The 19479-nt window shown below is 38.3% G+C and overlaps 1 protein-coding gene across 1 annotated transcript in view; it reads right to left on the bottom strand.

Annotated features, from left to right (window-relative positions):
* Stpg2 (sperm tail PG-rich repeat containing 2) overlaps nt 1-19479 on the bottom strand; it is a 433963-nt gene that overhangs the window by 260992 nt on the left and 153492 nt on the right. Inside the window, exon 11 of the mRNA XM_036189290.1 lies at nt 6303-6462. Coding sequence (XP_036045183.1) covers nt 6303-6462 — 160 coding nt within the window. The remainder of the gene's footprint in view (nt 1-6302; nt 6463-19479) is intronic.

Raw genomic sequence — 19479 nt, 5'->3', positions numbered from 1 at the left:
CATACACAGACACATACACAAAGAAACACACACACATACATAGACACACACACATACACAGAGAAACACACACATACACACACACACACGATATCAATAAATAAAATGTAATAAAAATCTTTTGTTCGATTTTAAATGTGCAGAGCATGGTAACACATGCTTCCAATTGCAGTACTGAGGAGACAAAACCATGAGCCTCTCCAGTCTCAGGCAGCTTTGGGCTACATGTCATGACAACAAAAAATAAAAACAGGAATAATGGCACATATGCACTTTCTCAGACACTCTGGGAGCTTAACTTGGACGATTTTAGAGTGTGTGATTTTGTAAGGAGTCTGGGCTACATAGCAAAAACCTGTCTTAAACAAACAAACAAAAAAAGCCTAAAAGAAAAAGAATTTTAATTTTTTGTATTTTATTTTGAAATTAGGTATTTCATTTTTCCTCAAGATATTTTAATTAAAAATAAATGTTCTACTTACTATAAAGTAATGTATACTCCTGGAGAGATGACTTTTAAACTTATTCACTGTGGGAGCGTGTGTATTGTGAGTGTCGTACCATGGGTGCTACAGTATGAGAGTGAAGGTCGGAGAGAACTTTGTGGAGTTAGTCCTTCCTTCCACCTGTACACAGGATCTGGAGACAGAACTCCGGCCATAGTCTTATTGGGCAAATGTTCTGATCTGTTGAGCCATCTTGCTGACCTGAGAAACTATTTTTTAAATTGATGAAAAAGAAAGAAAAATTAACTTTCTAATAAGCCTCAGGTAGTTACTCAAAGGTTATTTTCTCAGTGAGACGTGCTCTCATAACATTACCTAAACTCCTGCCTTCTGTGTCTCTTACCTCTCCCCACAGGTTTCTATGTGTCTATCTGCATGCATCATCCCTCCCTGTCTCTATCCATTTCTCTACCCAGTTCATTCACTTTGTCAATGAATATTACACCTGACGCTGAGCACGGAGGAACGAGGATATTTGTCTTTATTTGCTATTGTATCATGAGACCTAGAACACAGCTATCAGAATATAATGAAATGAATGAACAAAGGAATTAAGTCTACATTTTTGCCAAGATTTCCAAATTTTATAAAATATAAGGCATCTCCTCATTTTTATAGAACTCTGTTAAGGTTGATACTCAGATTAACTGAACCCCACTTTTCATTTAAGAAATTAAACTTCAACTTGATGGCTGTCATCACTGATGCTGAAAGTGCGAGCATCCCATTGATAATTCCATTAGGGCAACCTTAGAAATAGAATTTGGGGTCAGTCATTACATTGATTTGAAACATCTTCAAGCCTGTCCTTGAGGAATACTGATAGTAAATTATACATCCACCTCCAACTTTCTCTATCAACAATGTTTTCACCACCCACTTTTTCTTTAAAATTGCTAAACATTCTCCCCACTAAATGTTCCAAAGCAGGTCAATATAAGAGGTAAAGTAATATTTAAGTACTTTTCCACTTAGTAATTTCACATTACCTGAGTTGGATCAATCACAAAATCATTTACATAGCCATGAATTAAAACTTGGGGTAATAAAAGGAGATTGCTTTATAATGTGATACACCTCATTTAATAATTTCTTCATTAAATGATTCTAATGTGTTTTTATTGGTTACACAACATTTAATGGAATACAGCATACTGATTGCAAATATACTCTCTCCCTGTTTAATTTAGACTAATGAAAATGAGTTTTATCTTTCTTAAATATATGCAGTCAAAAAAAAGACTTCCTTTGTAATTAAGACAAAATCCTCCCATACCTGTTAAAGTTCTACAACCATTTAAAATAAAAAACATGGCAATATAGTGCAAATCAATAGATAAATATTTTATAAATTTATGACTCTTATAATATTATTCATATATTCATCAGCTTCTATTCTTAAATTCTTATCTACATATATAAAAAGCCAAGAAATTGGTTTTAATTTTCAATTTTATTTATAAGTAAAAAAGATAATAATGTATATTCTTTCACACTATAAAGCAAAGCCCTCAAAATAATAACAAATATGTATACCATACTCTTAAACTCAAAGAATCCTACAGTTTCATTTTATATATAGCACAGTACTATAAAATAATTTGACATATAATGAATTCTACATTTATATGAAGAAGTCCTTTCCAGAGACATTAAGTAAAACAAGGGGTTGGGGAGGTGACTCAACAGGTAGAAGCATGTGTTGCTCTTGCAGAGGACCTGGGTTCAGTTCCCAGCAACCACATCCATTGGCTCACAACTGCCTGTAACTCCAGCTCCAGGGAATTCAATGCCCTTCTCTGGCTTCCACAGGCACCATGCACACACCAGGCGCATACACATGCATGCAGGCACTTACACAAATACATAAGAATAATCCTTTTAAAATTAATGAAGTACACAAAACTACCAATGGCTAAACAGCAAGCTGAGTAAACAATTTTTCACTACTTTATCTCTAACAAGTGGGTGATATGAAAGGACACCACGTGGGACACAAGACAAATAGTCCTGTTATTATATGTTATTGTAAAATGATTATTCTTGAAAAGTATCAACTACATCTGTTTGTCTCTGGCAAACATTAGAACTAGTAAGAACCGCAAGTAGAAATAAGGAAGTAAATCAGAAAATACACAGAGGATGACTGGAAGGCAAGCTAGAGCCTGGTAAGCATGACTCTGGCAGGCCTGGCCCTTCTCTCCATTCCTTCTGCCTTGCTAAAAACCATTATACCCATTAGATTACATCCCTAAAGCTAGCCTCCACGGTCTATTCCCTTATCTGTCCACTTCCTCCTCCTGAGGCTGACTACCAAAGTCCAGCAATCCAATCCCCCTTTGGTTCACCTAATTAACATGTCTGGTTACATGTCCAGTCACATGAGGTTCTTTCCCCTTTCACCTTTATAAACTATCATTTGCTTTTGCGCCATGTCTGTCTGCTTTCCATCCAGATGCAGTCCTTTGCCCCTCTAGAACAAATATCCTTCCTCCTTTCCCTTGTCCCCTCTACTGGTCTCTCATCCCATCTCCTTTCCCACCACATCTGAGCCCACTCTAACACAGAACTCCCTTTTCCTCCTCTTCAAAGTTACACCTGCAAGGTCCTTTGCTGCTGTTTGCTGCCTGAGTCAGAAAGCAACCACTTCAGCTCTTCTTCCCCACTTAACAAAGGATCTCTGTGAAAACAGGTGTTTGGGTGTGGTTTGTGCCTAATCCTAATCCAGGGTCTGTGAGGAAGGACCCACTGGTGCAGGGGTCTCCTTCAATGATGATATAGATCAAAAGAAATAAGGAGACTTTTGTCATACTAATCAGTGAGGAAGCATCAGCACTACCAGCTATGATTTTAAGTTTGACTTAGAGCAAAGCTGGAACTTGACAACGTAACAATAGTACAATCGCTCAGAAGAAAAGGACGGAGGAAAGAAGGCAAGCAGACAGATAATTTCCACTTGAGGTGGATCTCAGGCACTCTGCTGTTGTATGACAGATTATAGTCTCTGGTTTTTCACTGAAAACTCTGGAAAAGGAAAAGTCTCTTAATCCTACTGGGCTCTTTTCCTTCATGCTCTCCAAAGATTCCGAAGGAATTGCTTACTCAGCGACTACACATTCACTGCAGAAGAGTAGGGCCCCTGCTGGGTGTCGGCTCCTGCTGTGTATGACACAGACTGACTGACCTACTAGTACTTCACCTTTAGACCAACACTACTAATAACAGATCTGCTCCCAAATCTTACAATCAAATCATTTTCATAACTCTCAGCCTTCAAGTGCATATTGATCTTTACATTCGCTGCCAGACCAGTCACATCTCTCGCTGCTTTGACCTAATCCTGACAGGAAACAATTTAAGGGGACAAAGGGTTACTTGGGCTTAAGGTTTGGACAACTCAACCCACGATGGTAGGGAAGGCATGGTCACAGGACCAGCTCCTGTCCATGGTCTCAGTGGACCAGGAAATGGGAAGGAAAAGGCCACTCTTCGGCTGGCATTCTCCTTTTACATTTTCATTCATCCCAGTACCACAGCCCATCAGAGCCCACCATCCTCATTCAAGGCAGGCCTAATCTTGTCTCGAACACTCACAAAATACTACATGCATGCTTCACCAATGTATTAGGCCTTTCACAATCTAGTAAGTTGACAAAGCTAACAGTTTACATAACTGGCATGTATTTCTTGTATTATCCTGATTTCCAAATCAGGGCAAAGTGCCTTTCTCATTTAATAACTTTTTTAAAATTATTTTGTTTAATTATTATGTGTTTTAATTTTATACATCAGCCATGGGTTTCCCTGTCCTCCCCCCTCCCGCCCCCCCCCCCACCTTCCCTCCTAACCCCTCCCCTCCATTCCCATCTCCTACAGGACCAAGACACCCCTGGGGACTCATTTAAACCCAGTGGATTCAGTACAGGCAGGTCCAGTCCCCTCCTTCCAGGCTGTGCAAAGTGTCCCTGTGTAAGCCCAAGGTTCCAAACAGCCAGATCATGCACTAAGGACAGATCCTGGTCCCACAGACTGGGAGCCTCCCAAACAGATCAAGCTATTCAACTGTCTCACTTATCCAGAGGGCCTGATCCAGCTGGGGGCTCCACAGCCATTGGTTCATAATTCATGTGCTTCCATTTGATTGGCTATTTGTCCCTGTGCTTTTTGCAATCTTGGAATCAACAATTCACACTCTTACAGTCCCTCCTCTTTCTCGACAGTTGGACACCTGGAGCGCCACCTGGGGCCTGGCCAAGGATCTCTGTATCCACTTCCATCAGTTATTGGATGAGAGTTCCAGCACGACAGTTAGAGTGTTTAGCCATCTGATCACCAGACTAGGTCAGTTGGGGCTTTCTCTCGACCATTGCCAGCAAACTACAGAGGATGTATCATTGTGGATTTCTGGGGACCTCTCGAGCACTCTGCCTATTCCTGTTCTCATGTGGTCTTCATTTATCATGGTCTGTTATTCCTTGTTCTCCCTTTCTGTTCTTGATCCAGCTGGGATCTCCTGCTCCCCTAAGCTTTCTTTCCCTCAAATCTTGCCCTTCATTACTCCCACTGTTGTCTAGGTTGTTCATGTAGATCTCATACATTTCTCTGTCATTGGGTGATCCCTGGGTCTTTCCTAGGGTTCCGTTTTCTAGGTAGCCTCCCTGGAGTTGTGTAGCAGTCAATCAATGGGACCTGTTGAAACTGAGAAGCTTTTGTAGAGCAAAGAACATGGTCAACAAGACAAAGCAACAGCCTACAGAATGGGAAAAGGTCTTCACCAACCCCATATCTGACAGAGGGCTGATATCCAGAATATATAAAGAACTCAAGATATCAGACATCAAAATGCCCAACAGTCCAATTAAAAAATGGGCTATAGAACTAAACAGAGAATTCTCCACAGAGGAAGTTCAAATGGCTGAAAGACATTTAAGGAATTGCTCAACATCCCTAATTATCCGGGAAATGCAAATCAAAATGACTCTGAGATACCACCTTATACCTGTCAGAGTGGCTAAGATCAAAAGCACAGAAGACAGCTTATGCTGGAGAGGATGTGGAGCAAGGGGAACTCTCCTCCACTGCTGGTGGGAATGCAAGCTTGTACAGTCACTTTGGAAATCAATATGGCGCTTCCTTAGAAAATTGGGAAACCATCTCCCCCAAGACCCAGCTGTAGCACTCTTGAGCATATACCCAAGGAATGCTCAATCATACCACAAGGGCATTTGCTCAACTATGTTCATATCAGCATTGTTTGTAATAGCCAGAACCTGGAAACAACCTAGATGCCCTTCAACTGAAGAATGGATAAAGAAAATATGGTACATATACACAATGGAGTACTACTCAGCAGAGAAAAACAATGACATCATGAGGTTTGCAGGCAAATGGATGGATCTAGAAAAAATCATCCTGAGTGAGGTAACCCAGACTCAGAAGGACAAACATGGTATGTACTCACTCACAGGAGGATACTAGATGTAAAACAAATATGACTAGACTGCTACACAACTCCAGGGAAGCTACCTTAATAACTTTTTATGTGCTCAGAGTTCTGGGTTTTTCACAAACAGCATTTTATTATCTTAACTAAAACTGATAAAATGTCTTTGGAATAATCAGGAAACACAAGCCCTTAGACAAATTTTACAAATTTGAAAATAAAAGTCTCACATGTTTTTTCACTACTCTCTGTTTTCCAGTGGAGGGAAAGCTATGCACTTTAGTTACTCCCACTGTGAAGTGTCAGTAGGAAACTGTGACTTCCCCATGGCCTCAAAGAACAGTCAACCTTACCTGGCCCATCTTCAATTTTTCCCATGCAACGAGGAGTTCCACTCAAGAAGGAGGAATGTTTCATTTTAGCCACTAAACTACGAGGTGGCATGTAGTTGTGTTTAACTTGGGACATATCATATGATTTCTGAACATCATAGCTGCCTGGAGGTGGACTCATCTAGAAAAAAAATGTGAAAGATAAGCATAAGCATACTTTATATGAAAGACATCCAGCTACAACCTGGATAAATGTTCACCCTCAGCAAAAGCACTCATTAGAAATATATGACAATGTCTTGAATTACAAACAGAAATTGTAAAATGGATTCTACCAAATCATCTTTATAATACAATTATAACTAATTATCCAAAAGTAAGGAAAACAGAATCATGAAATTTAAGTTCAAAATAATTTAAAGAGTAGACCTTATGACACTGCTCAAATGCTCACATTTAACTTTAATGATGAACACTGAATTCCATACAGGACTCAAAACAATGAGTATGTATCTTCACAGACGGCAGAGACATCCCTGCTGTACTATTCCGAACCAGCATACTTGACTTGTTCTGCAAAATGAGGCTGCTTCTTTCATTTTTAATAGGTTCCAATTAAGTTGGAAGGCTTCTGCTTTCATCATTTACTGTTCTTTATATGATATGCAGTTACATTTGCATTTTAATCAATATGAACCACATATTAATTATAACAATAATTCTAAACTAAAATACAAATGTCATGTACTAGGTGCATAATTAATGCCTTAAAGTATTACCTAATTATCTCAATGAAAACTTTTTTTTAAATTCTGCACAAATTATTTTGCATGCTGTATTACTTTTGAAATCTATTCACCTTATGCAATAAAAACTAAAACATTTGGGGGCTGGAGAGATGATGCAGTGGTTAAGAGCAATAGAAACTCTGCCAGAGGACCTAAGTTCAAGTTCCAGAACCCACATAGTAGCTCACAACCATCTGTAACTCCAGTTCCAGGGAATCTAAAAACCTCTTCTGGCTTTTCTGGGCACCAGGCCTGTATGTGGTACACAGACATACATATTAGCAAATACCCATACACATGAAAATAATGATAAAACACTAAATTTTTTTAAGTTTTAATGTTTTAGTGACATACAAGAGAGTATTTTGGTTGAATGTGTGTTTCAAATGTCTGTTGCTTGCTTGCTGTGTGGCCTTAAGCTAACAGCTCAACTCTGTGATCCTCTTTTTTATAAAGTGAAAATAGCTACATAAATCATAGGGTGAGTACAAGGACAAAACAGGTCCACAAAAGTCAAAGACTGGTACTTGACTATACAGGAACGTTAGTGCATCTTACCGTTCTAGAAGAACCTAATTCAATGCAAGTTCAAACACAAGGCTAAACAATCAGTGTTTAGACTAGTAGGAAAGTTATTGGTGTGTTTTCTACAGAGGAAAAAAATAAAAAACTAGTTATGCTTACCTGAAAACTTACTCCCTACTTGCTTATTAACCTGAATTATTTCATCTTATTTATCTTTAATTTGCATTTTAACTGAACAAGATAATAATTGCTAAGTCACTATCCCAAAATGATGCTTTGTATGACTGATATAGAACTTTGTATAGTAGCAAGAATGTAAGTTTTTCCAGTATTTAGCATCCTGAATGAGTTTAGCACCATGGCTGGAAAAGAGTACCATGTAGATAAGAACATCCTCCCTCTCTTGTAATCTTTTGGTTTTTTATTCAGTTTACCATCCAGGTAACTATCATCATTGCCGGGAAGTCATTTGGGGAACTTGAGACAACTAGTCACATCCATAGTCAAGAAGAGAGACAGACTAAATGTATGCGTGATTGCCAGAGTTCAACTTACTCTCTCCTTTTCTCTCAGTCCAGGGTCCATCCCAGGACACATTAAGGGTGAGTTTTCTTGCTTCAATCAATCCAACTAAGAAATCCCCTCACAGACACACACACACACAACAGGCAATCCCAATCCTGACAATTCCTCTGTGAGACTTTCTCCCAATATGATTCCATATTGTGTCAAATTAATTGTTAAAACTCACCACCATGCCCAGTATCTGAACCCTGTTCATATATCAGCAGAATTTCCTTCCCAACACAAAAGCTAAAAATATCTGGTTCTCATTTTCCTGATCTCATTTTCTTTTAAAACTAGGGCACAAATCTAGGTCATGGGCTTAAATGCTAGCCTTTCAAAGAAACAGAGAACATTAACATTTCATTCTAGTGAGGAGATCAGCAGAACTAGTAGGTACTCTTCCCAGGGACAACAGACAGAAGCAAAAATGAGAGAGCAAAAGAGAGATTGAAGAGTTCTGACAAAATAAAGTATACATTGAATGACAGCAATGACAAACCTGAAGTAGCTGACCTCCTCGTCTGGAAGTCAAGGACCCCACCAAATGCTGGTCCAGTTAATGTCTGTAGGATTCTTAGATGGTATGCTGGGGTCTGCTGCCACCACTACATCACTGTCATCACCTTCACTGGGATGGCCCTGATGAAACCCTCAGTGATACCCACCCTCATATCAGAGAGAGATGCTGGCTGGACACTGATAGGAAAACCCTCCAGTATGTTAACCCCCAAACAAACAAACGACATATAATTCAGTCCCAGGAAGATAAACAAACTTCCTGGCTCCCATCAGCTCCAAGGTAAGAGAGTCAACCTGTTCAAATGATTTCATGACCGCTGTGACCTCATTCAATACTCTCTAGTTGAAACCCTTGGGAAATTCCTCATAATCAGAACTGTTAAATTTGCTTACTTTATAACCCCAGGTGCCACTTCCGGATGTCATCCAAGATCAGTATTTTCTAATCCCAGTGTTGGATGTGACTTTGATGCTGTGGCTATCCCTCTGTATGCTGTCAATGTGTTGTTCTCATTGGTTAATAAATAAAGTGCTGATTGGCCAGTAGTCAGGCAGGAAGTGTAGGCAGGACAAAGAGAGAGGAGAATTCTGGGAACAGGAAGGCTGTCTGAGGAGTCGCCAGCTGGACACTGAGGAAGCAAGATATGAAGGCACAACAGGGAAAAGGTACTAAGCCACATGGCTAAACATAAATAAGAATTATGGGTTAATTTAAGTGTAAGATCTAGCTAGCAAGAAGCCTGAGCCATTAGGCCAAACAGTTTTAATTAATATAAGCGTCTATGTGTTTATTTGGGTCTGAGCAGCTGCAGGCCCAGGTGGGACTGGAGAAAACTCCAGCTACACTTTGACATATGAAATTTCCTGTATGTTCTTACCCTAGCCATATGAAAGTGTACATGGGTTCTAATCTTGCCAAACTGTGGTTACCAGCACTGACTTAACTGTTAACACCCTCAGCTGAGCTAAAGCCTCAAGTGAACATCTGACCCATGATTTGTCTCTCACTGTAACAAACTGGAAATAAAAGCTGGGCTTGAGTTTTAGCATTGTAGTGATCTATATCTACCTGTGCTTGTGGACTGCTCTTATGATCCAGGATTTCTTCTGGGAGTTTTATAGAATAAATTCTCAAGGATAACCTCAAAAAATATACATGTGGAATCCTCATTAACCCAGTAAGAATTCAGGATCCTCAGAATCCCACAGCAGTGCCTGTGTCTCTTCTCTAAAATGGACTGAAATGGTTTTGGGCAAATTTAGCTGGTTAATATTGTGATGGACAGGCTTACCACAAGTAGCACCCTGAGAAATTGGCCACTAGGATGCATAGCCATCCTTACATTATACAACTTCTCTTGGCCTTGTAGTCCAACCATCAAGAGTTTTCAGGCTGAGTGAGCTGACAGCCCTGTGGAGCCCAGAGATCTAGTGCTACTGCCGCCAGGGAACTCTCAGGGGAAAGTGCTCCCCACAGGACTGTTTCTTTCTCCATGCTCCTGAATGTACTTGTATCAGCCATTTCAGCACATCTGATGGCAGCTGCCAGATGGAAAGGAAGCCTTTCATTCTAGACATTTGTTACTTAGGCTGTTTACTGTTTTCTCCTGAAATGCAGCACTAAGGAACGGCCTGTGAGATCCCAACTTTTAAACTGCACCTGTCAAATCAGGAAATGTAGTAAATGCTTCTTTACTTCCAGGTGCAGTTGCATCAATCTTCCCTTTACCTATGTGTGGAGCTGTGCATTTGCAGCTAAAGTGAGATTGTTCTGGTATATTTAACCTTTGAGTAATACCAACAGAAACTATTTATTTCTAAATTGCTTTTTATCTCAACACTGTTACTGATATATCAACTTGGTAACACTGTAATTCGAGGGGTTTTTGGGGGTTTTGTTTTTGTTTTTGTTTTTTTCTTTTCCGAGACAGGGTTGCTCTGTGTAGTTTTGGTGTTTATCATGGATCTCGCTCTGTAGACCAGGCTGGGCTGAAACTCACAGAGATCTGCCTGCCTCTGCCTCCCGAGTGCTGGGATTAAAGGTGTGCACCACCACCACCCAGCCTGTAATCCAAGTTTTAAGGCTATGGGAGAGCTGCAAAGGCAGGGGGATTTTATACACCAAACTCAAGAAGAGGAGGAGCACTTCCTGAGCCAACCAAGATTTCAGGTTATTTGCTTCCCTGTGGGCATTCACTAGTTCTCAGCAAGTTCCAAAGAATGGCTTTGTCAAGGGTTGGAAGAATTGCTCTAAGGGAAAGTGGAATTAACAGAGCTTTTCAAGGTCACATAGATCAGAATAGAGGAATAAAAACCAGGGAAGCTAAAACCACAGCTGATGCTTACTATGGAGCATATGAAAAATGCAGCAAGCGGGAAAATGTCTGGAAGGCAGACAGTAAATTCTCCTGCAGATAAGTGGTTCTAAGGATCCACATTATTGCAAGGGCCACATAGATTCTGTGCTGGCTAGTTTATGTCAAATTGACACAAGTTAGAGTCATTTAGAAAGAGGAACTCTCAATTGAGGAAAAATACCTCCATAAGAGTGGCCTGTAGGCAAATCTGTGGTGCATTTTCTTAATTAGTGATCAATATGGGAGTGCCCAGCCCATTGTGGGCCACACTATCCTGATCCTGGGTACTATAAGAAGGCAGACTGAACACCATGAGCAAGCAGTACTCCTCTATGACCTCTGCTTCAGTTCCTGTTTCAGGGTTCCTGCCTTTAGTTCCTGCCCTGACTTTCCGGGATGATGGAGGATAACAAGCTACAAGATGAAATAAACCCTTTCTTCCCTAAGCTGTTTTTGGTCATGTTCTTTTATCCCAACACTGGAGACTCATATATTTGAATGCTTGCTCAGTAAGGTGTTGCATTACTTGACAGTGATTAGGAGGTGTGGCTGGGTGGGGGGAGTTTCAAATACTCAAGCCAGGCCCAGTGTCTCTCTCTCTTCCTGCTGCCTGCTGATCCAGATGTTGAACTCTCAGCTACCTCTCCAGCACCATGTCTGCCTGTGTGTGGCCACACTTCCTGCCATGACCATCATGAACTAAACATCTGAAACTGTAAGCCAGACCCAATTAAATGGTCATTGTGTCACTTCACAGTAACAGAATAATGACTAAGAGAGGAGTTAACTGTTACTGGGGGAAAGCCTGCTACAGTACACATGCTTAATATCAAAACCACGCAGCAACACTCTGGCCATACAAGAGGTAAAGTGCTAGGCAGTTAAAGAACTACTTCTTTCGAGTTATATGATACATTTCATTCTATTTCTGTTTCTAGGGATAGTTATTACCCATAGCATATTTTATCTTTAAAAGTCACTCACTATGATTTACACTAAAAGGGACCTTATGCTTTGGATTAATACGTAATTCATTCTAGTTATTATTTCATGGCTAAGCGTTTATATTAAAACAATCTAAGATTTTAGCCTAAGGTCTCACCTTAAGTGTCTCAAATACATAACTATAAAAGTCACTAAGAAATTATTTGACAAAATGTTTGTCATACTTGTGAAGTGACTTAAGACTTCAAGCATTCAACCAAAGCTTTCAATCAAAATCTTTACAGTGTAGGTCATAATACAGTGAAGTTGTTTAAATATGCAGAAAGCTTTGATTAAGGCAATTTCTAGTACACTTATCCACATTGCTTAATTGAGGCTTTAGAGAGAAGACATTCAGATGATAATCAGATCATCTTTGTTAAACACACTGCAGATTGTAATTAAGAGCATGTTGTCCTTGCTCCTTTTTCTCAGCATCTCTAATATTCATCGTTGTAAACATACACTTGTGGAGATATATGAATTTGAAAACACTAAGTATTACTTTAGAAGACAAAAATACTTAAAGACAAATGCAATTGCATTGTTAATGATACCCAATAGGTAAAAACAGAAAATCCTAGCTTTATTTTGCATGCTCTCTTGGCACATGAGACAGTAGCTTATGTAACAATTCGGTTTTAATAGAGGAACTAGAACTATGTGCTATCACATGATGCATAATCCTGAGGAAAGAACAACGAAAGTGCCAAAGGCAGAACTGGTGTCATAAGAACAGCTGATTCCACCTGGTTTCTAGCATGGCATTTCAGCCACAAATTTCCAACTGCTGGACATTCCAACTCTTCATCTCTCTCTCTCTCTCTCTCTCTCTCTCTCTCTCTCTCTCTCTCTCCCTCTCCCTCTCCCTCTCCCTCTCCCTCTCCCTCTCCCTCTCCCTCTCTCTCTCTCTCTCTCTCTCACACACACACACACACACACACACACTACCACTACTACCACAAAAATAAAAAATAACAGGAATTGACAATCACTGGTCATTAATATCCCTTAATATCAATGGACTCAATTCCCTAATAAAAAGACACGGGCTAACAGAATTGATGCAAAAACACGATCTAATCTTCTGCTGAATACAAGAAACATACTTCAACATTAAAGATAGACACTACCTCAGAGTAAACAGTTAGAAAAAGATTTTCCAAGCAAATGGAACCAAGAAGCAACTTGGTGTAGTGATTCTAGTATCTAACAACATAGACTTCCAACCAAATTTTAAAAAAATAAAATAAATGAAGAAGGACACTTGATACTCATCAAAGGAAAAAAATCAACCAAGATGGCATTTCAATTCTGAACATCTATGTGCAAAATTCAAGGGTACCCACATTTGTAAAAGAAACACTACTAAAGCTTAAATCATACATTGAACCCCACACATTAGTAGTGAGAGACTAATAGGCTTCTGTGCAGCTGAAAGTTTTGCTGAGTCCTGCCTGGTCCACAGCTGCTCAGACCCAAATAAACACATACAGGCTTATATTATTTTTAAACTATGGCTATGCAGACTTCTTGCCAGCTAGGTCCTATATTCTAAATTAACCCACTTCTGTAACTCTATCCTTTGCCCATGGCTGTGGCTTACCAGTGTCTCATCTTGTTGCCCCTGGCAGCACCTCTCCTCTCTCCCCAGTTGGAATGTCCCGCCTAACCTTATTCTGCCTCGCCATTGGCCAAACAGCTTTATCAACCAGTCAGAGCAACACATTTTCACAGCATACAGAATGACATCACAACATCACCCATCACTTCTGATTTATTTATAGCTTTCAAAAAGCAACGTGGATCATTGTTTCACTTTACTGTAGTACAGGCAGCTTCCAAGGAAAATGATTCCATAACATTGAATACAGAGAAGCAGCTCTTGTGTGTATCATGGCTGACATGGTGGTCAAGGAGTGGGTGAGGGCCCCAGGACCCTCCTAGCTCTGATAAAAAAAAAAGGTTGTTAATATAATCTAGGGATTTTGATTTACAGTTCTATAGTATTTCACAGTTCTATAGTATTTCATATACAATTATCTCTTGCTTTCCTGGACATGAGTAGATAAAAGTAAGGCTCATTTGAGTTCAAAAAGTTTTAACATAACAAATTTCTGACATCTTACTGGTAAATATTTTCTCCACAGCTAATGAATATGAAGCTTGGGTATTTAAATCCATACATTACCCACAAATCATACTCAAAATTTACATCTAAATTTATCAGGATTATTTTAGTGTCTGAATATGTCCAACCAGTTCTGAGATAATTATGTCCTTTTCATTGTCACTTTCTTCCTATAGCACTCAATGTTATAAAAGACGTAACTGAACTAAAAGAAAACACTGGAAAAATAAAACTGTTCTGATTGGTGATAGCTGCTTTAATTTCTTGCTCAGTAGGATTAGTGTATGTGAGGAAAAAGTCTATACAGGTCACTTTTGTTCATGCTTTTCTATAAAACCAATGTAAAGGCAGTTACAAAAATGTAATCATCAAAAATAAAAGTCTACTTTTTGATATCAAAGAGAAGAAAATTGATCTCATATCAAATATTCAGTGAAATAGTCAGATTTCACTACCTAGAGACACAGTATAATTTTTCTTCAGAGTTTAATCCCTGGGGGAAATCTCAATGGATGTCTCCATTTTTTTCCCTTAGCTGATGGAGTCAACATTGTATTAACCTATGTTGAAAACAGGAACCTTATTAGGGAAAAGAGAAACTGAATATACATACATCCAATATAGGCTTGCTTACTGCCAAAGCAGCTATGTATTGTATTTGTGTAAAGTGCTTTCAAGACTTAGTGGCCTGCTATCATGGGGGACTCAGGAACAAGGCTGAACATGTGAGATGCTACCATAGATTCATTCATTAACTCATGCATTTGCTTACTGGTTAAAATCCATTGATCACTGTGTTCAGGGACAGCTGTCATCTCTTCAACACCCTACTCTCACCAATGGCTAGGTCATTCAGACCGAAATGACTCATGGAAATAATGAAAGTTAACAACATTATGACCTAACAGATACAGACAGAACATTTCACCCTTCTTCTCAGCACCTCACAGAACCTTCTCCAAAATGGAACACATACTTGGCCACAAAGCAAGTCTCAAGAGATATAAGAAATTGAAAACTCTCTGTATCTTATCAGTCCACCACATATTAAAGCTAGTTTTCAAAAACAGAAACAACAGAAAGCCTACAAAGTCATGGAAACTGAACAACTCTAATAAATGACCACTGGGTCAAGGAAGAATACATGCATAGGGATATACACATGGGTGTATACACATAGAGATATACAAATAGAAATACACATGTAGGGATATCCACATGGGGTATAGACATAGGAATATAAACTCTATTGTGAAATTGTACACTTAGCTCATCACTATATAATTGTGTGTGTATATGTATATATAACAATAATAATTAAAGAAAAATATACCATGGCCATAGCCATGAATTTAAGAGACAGCAGCGTGGGATAAACATGGGAGGAGCTGGGGGAAGGGGAAAAGTTATGTAAATCATATGAAATTTTAAAAATAAATAATTTTTTAAGATCAATTTGTGCTGTGTTATAATTTAACCAAGGCAGTGGTGATTCATCATGGTCACCAATCCAGAAATTTGGACCAGCACTGTTAGGAAACATTTTAGAAATCTGTGACAAAGGGAGTATTGTTCACAAGATGAGAGGCATCACACCCATTAATAGTTCATACATCTTGAGTCTGGCTTTCGGAATGGTTCGAACCATTTTAAGCAAACCATTTAAAATGGGTTTACAAAAATTAAGATAGTATAGTATGCTTTAAGTAGCTGAATGAAATATCCATTGGCAATCTATTGTCACATAAAGTTTTACAGCTTAATTCTTATAATTATGGACAAGAAAAGATTTGAAAGTATAAAAATACAGATGCAATGATGGCAGATGGTGGTGTCCCTGCACTCTGGAGAAATGTGGTTATAAAATCTACAAAACACTATTATCTGAAAGCCAGAAGGAGTCCAAACAGATAGTGTTTTAGATTCTGGAATCCGGGGCTGCTGAGATGGTTTGGGCAGTAAAGGAGCTGACTGCACACAGCCTGACACCCTAAGTTCAATCCTCCAAACCACACAAGGGTGAAGGAGAGCACAAGCTGTCCTCTGACCTCCACATGTGTGTATATTTTGAAGTTAATGTTTTCTTCTGATGATAGTGGTATGTCTTTGTTGAAGGCAATCAATCCATTGTCATTAAATGTTACTCTTCTCTCTGTTTAATGCACATGAAGTTAGCAATGGGTATTGTTCAGTAGCTCCTCAGATCTATTAAGAGTAAGTTCTATACTTCTGAATATCTGTTTTCAGAACAGCACTCTGTGGGCATTGTCTCGATGTCTTGTGGCTCATGTTTGGTACTGAAATGATGCTGTTAAGAGAGCTATTCTTTGATATGTACGGCAGAGACTATGGGTTACCTCATTTGCATGTTTTTCAACTTCCTTATGCTCTGCCTTTCTGTATTTTAGAAACTATAAAGCTGAAAACTATTTTTCATGAAAACTGTCACTGCTAGTGATCCAAGGATGATTTGTTTTTGTTATTCAAATGCATTTGTGTAAGTCTGGATATGGAACAGAGTTATGTGTAAGGGGAGGCTGGGCATGAGGAATTCTTTGCTGAAGAAAATATATTCAAGGCAGTGTGAGTCAAATTGACAGCTTCAGCAAAAGAAAACAACTCAGGCATGCAGCTTCCTAATCACACAGCAGCAGAGCAGCTCTGGGGCCAGTAGCTTATAGCTGCAACTTTCTACCCCAAGGTAAATTCCTAAGTGCACAAGAGCAGAAACACTTCCTGTGGAAGCCAGGTGACGAAGTACTGCTTTCTAGGTATTCTTGAACTGCAGACTACTTGTTTATTGATCCAGTTAACATTGGCGTAAATAGCTAATTGACAATAAAATAATTTCTGATTAAACTTTATAGTGTTTTTTCCTAAAACTATGCATACTCTTTTGTCTCCACTGCTTTTATTTTTTAATAACCTACTTTTCCTTTGGGACATGCATCTCAATGTATTTCCTGCTATGTTCCCATGAATTTGTTTCAGCTCCTTGAATTGGAGGATTCATATTTTCATTTACATTGGGGGAAAAAATTTCAGCCGTGATGTCCCGATTTTCTTTCACAAATTCTGTCAATTTACAGCCTGCAGAATTCCTTTTAAATGTAGGGTTGGAATTCCCTGTCTTTCTACTGCATTTACAACTGGTTATCTCTTTGGTACATTTTCAGAAACTCTCTTAGGTCTCTCTTCCAGTAAGTACATTAATCACTTTTTCAGTTTAGTTATTAACAAAATATGACACCTGAAAGTTTTTAGCACCATCCTCGATATCTAAGAGACACCACTCCAGGGCTAAAGCTAATAGCACCAATGCCTGAGACCTTCCTATCTTCCACCAGCCAAGCTAATGAGGTTCACCCTTACAATGGCCATATGATAGTAAAATGAGTACCCCATTCCACTCCTGTTTGCTCTTCAGGAAACAGAATTCTTAAGTGAATTAAAAGAGTACAAATTGATATTGGAGCAGTTGCAGGCTGGGGAGATAGATGGCTTAGCTGGTAAAGTGCTTTCTGCCCATACATGAGAACCTAAGCTCAGTTCACTAGCACCTATGTAAAAGCTGGGCCATATGGTATATTCTATAACTCTAACACTGGGGTGGGATCTGTCAGAAAACAAGCAGATCTATGAAACTCATTGGTCAGTCAGCCTAGCCAAACTGATGTGCTTGCTCCAAGTTCAATGAGAAACTCTGTCTCAAAAAATAAAGCAGACAGTGATTGAGCAAGACAGAAAACTCTAGCCCACACACGCACACACACAAATGTGTGCACGGCCCCTCCTCTACACAAAAGCACTTAAGTGAAATCAGGAAGACAATGCAGGATATGAAAGAGGAATCCAATAAATAGGAAAGCTTAAAAAAATCCATTTGAACTTTTGGAAGTGAAAGTTCAAATCCAATTGGAAAATCTCAATCTGCTAGAATAAATACATGACAGATTATTAGGGCTTGAAGAAAAGGGGCACAAATTAAAGCATTCAGACAAGAATAAAGAAAAAAGGAAGTGTGAGCAGAACATACAAGATCAGTGAATTACCATTTAAAAACCAGAATTACAGAATGTACAGATGGCTATAAAAAAATAAAGAAGTATGAGCTAATAAGGAAATAGCAAAAAATAATAAATAAATAAAGTAATGAGAAAGAGGTAGATATTAGCATATACAAGGTCTTTAGTATGATAAACATATTAAAAACTATTTTCCCACATCATATTACAGTAAAAATGATGCACATAAAGAAAGAAATAATAATATTGAAAGTTCTAGAACAAAAATTCCAAGTGACACATAAAAGAAAATCTATCAAAACAGCAAATTCCTTAGCAGAATTTCTGAAAGCCAGGAAGGCATAGAATGGTAAACTTCAGTCCCTGGAAGATCAAGTAGCTGTAAGTCTATATTACTATGCTGAAAAATATAATCATTTATAATTGAAGAATAAATGCATTCGTCCATGGAAAACAGAAACTACAGAAATCCATATCCATAAGCCAGCACTGTAAAAGACACTTTAAGAAATCCTACATACATGAAAGATAAACACATCCATGAGAATGTATATATGGACTGAGAAAGAGTTAATAATCACAAAAAACAGCAAAATGACAAATTATTACATAATTCTCAAAAATAAATCTGAATGGTAATGATGTCGATTTTCCAATTAAGAAGCAAATACAAAACTGTTTCTAAAGTTGTACATTTTTATTTTTTAAATATTATTTTACATAATTACATGACTTTTTTATATATTTATCTCTAATAGCCACTGATTTCTAAAATGAGATAATGAGTGAAAAAAGAACATAATGACTTTTAAAGTAAAAGAAAATACATTGAATAATTTTCATGATCTTAAAGTATACTGTTTATATTTGGTATATATGGAAAATAATTATTTTGGATAATGTAAGATAAATGTTATCCAGAGGATTTTTACAGATATTAATTTGATGTTTTCTGAAATTCAGTCACAAAAAGCATGGCTCTCTGTGTCCTGCGAGATCACAGGACAAATTCTGTCAAAAAGACCACAACAAATTCTCAATATTATTTTCTTATACTTTAAATTGAGATAAGCTAATATGGAATATAAATGAACAGAAGTTATTTAGTATGTAATATTGTAAACACGTATAAGGGAGAATGTCCTATGTCATAATTAGGTTCTAACATATAATACTTCCCAGCTATTTCCCAGGATGCATTCAGATCACACTCTTTTGTCTTTATTTCACATCATGGTCTGGTAAATATACAACAAAATGTTATTAAAGTATTTGAGATACAGTGTGCTAAAAAAAAAAGAA

The sequence above is a fragment of the Onychomys torridus genome, chromosome 6 (genome assembly GCF_903995425.1).
Source record: "Onychomys torridus chromosome 6, mOncTor1.1, whole genome shotgun sequence".
Lineage (NCBI taxonomy): Eukaryota > Metazoa > Chordata > Mammalia > Rodentia > Cricetidae > Onychomys > Onychomys torridus.
This window is presented reverse-complemented; position numbering and strand designations above follow the sequence as displayed.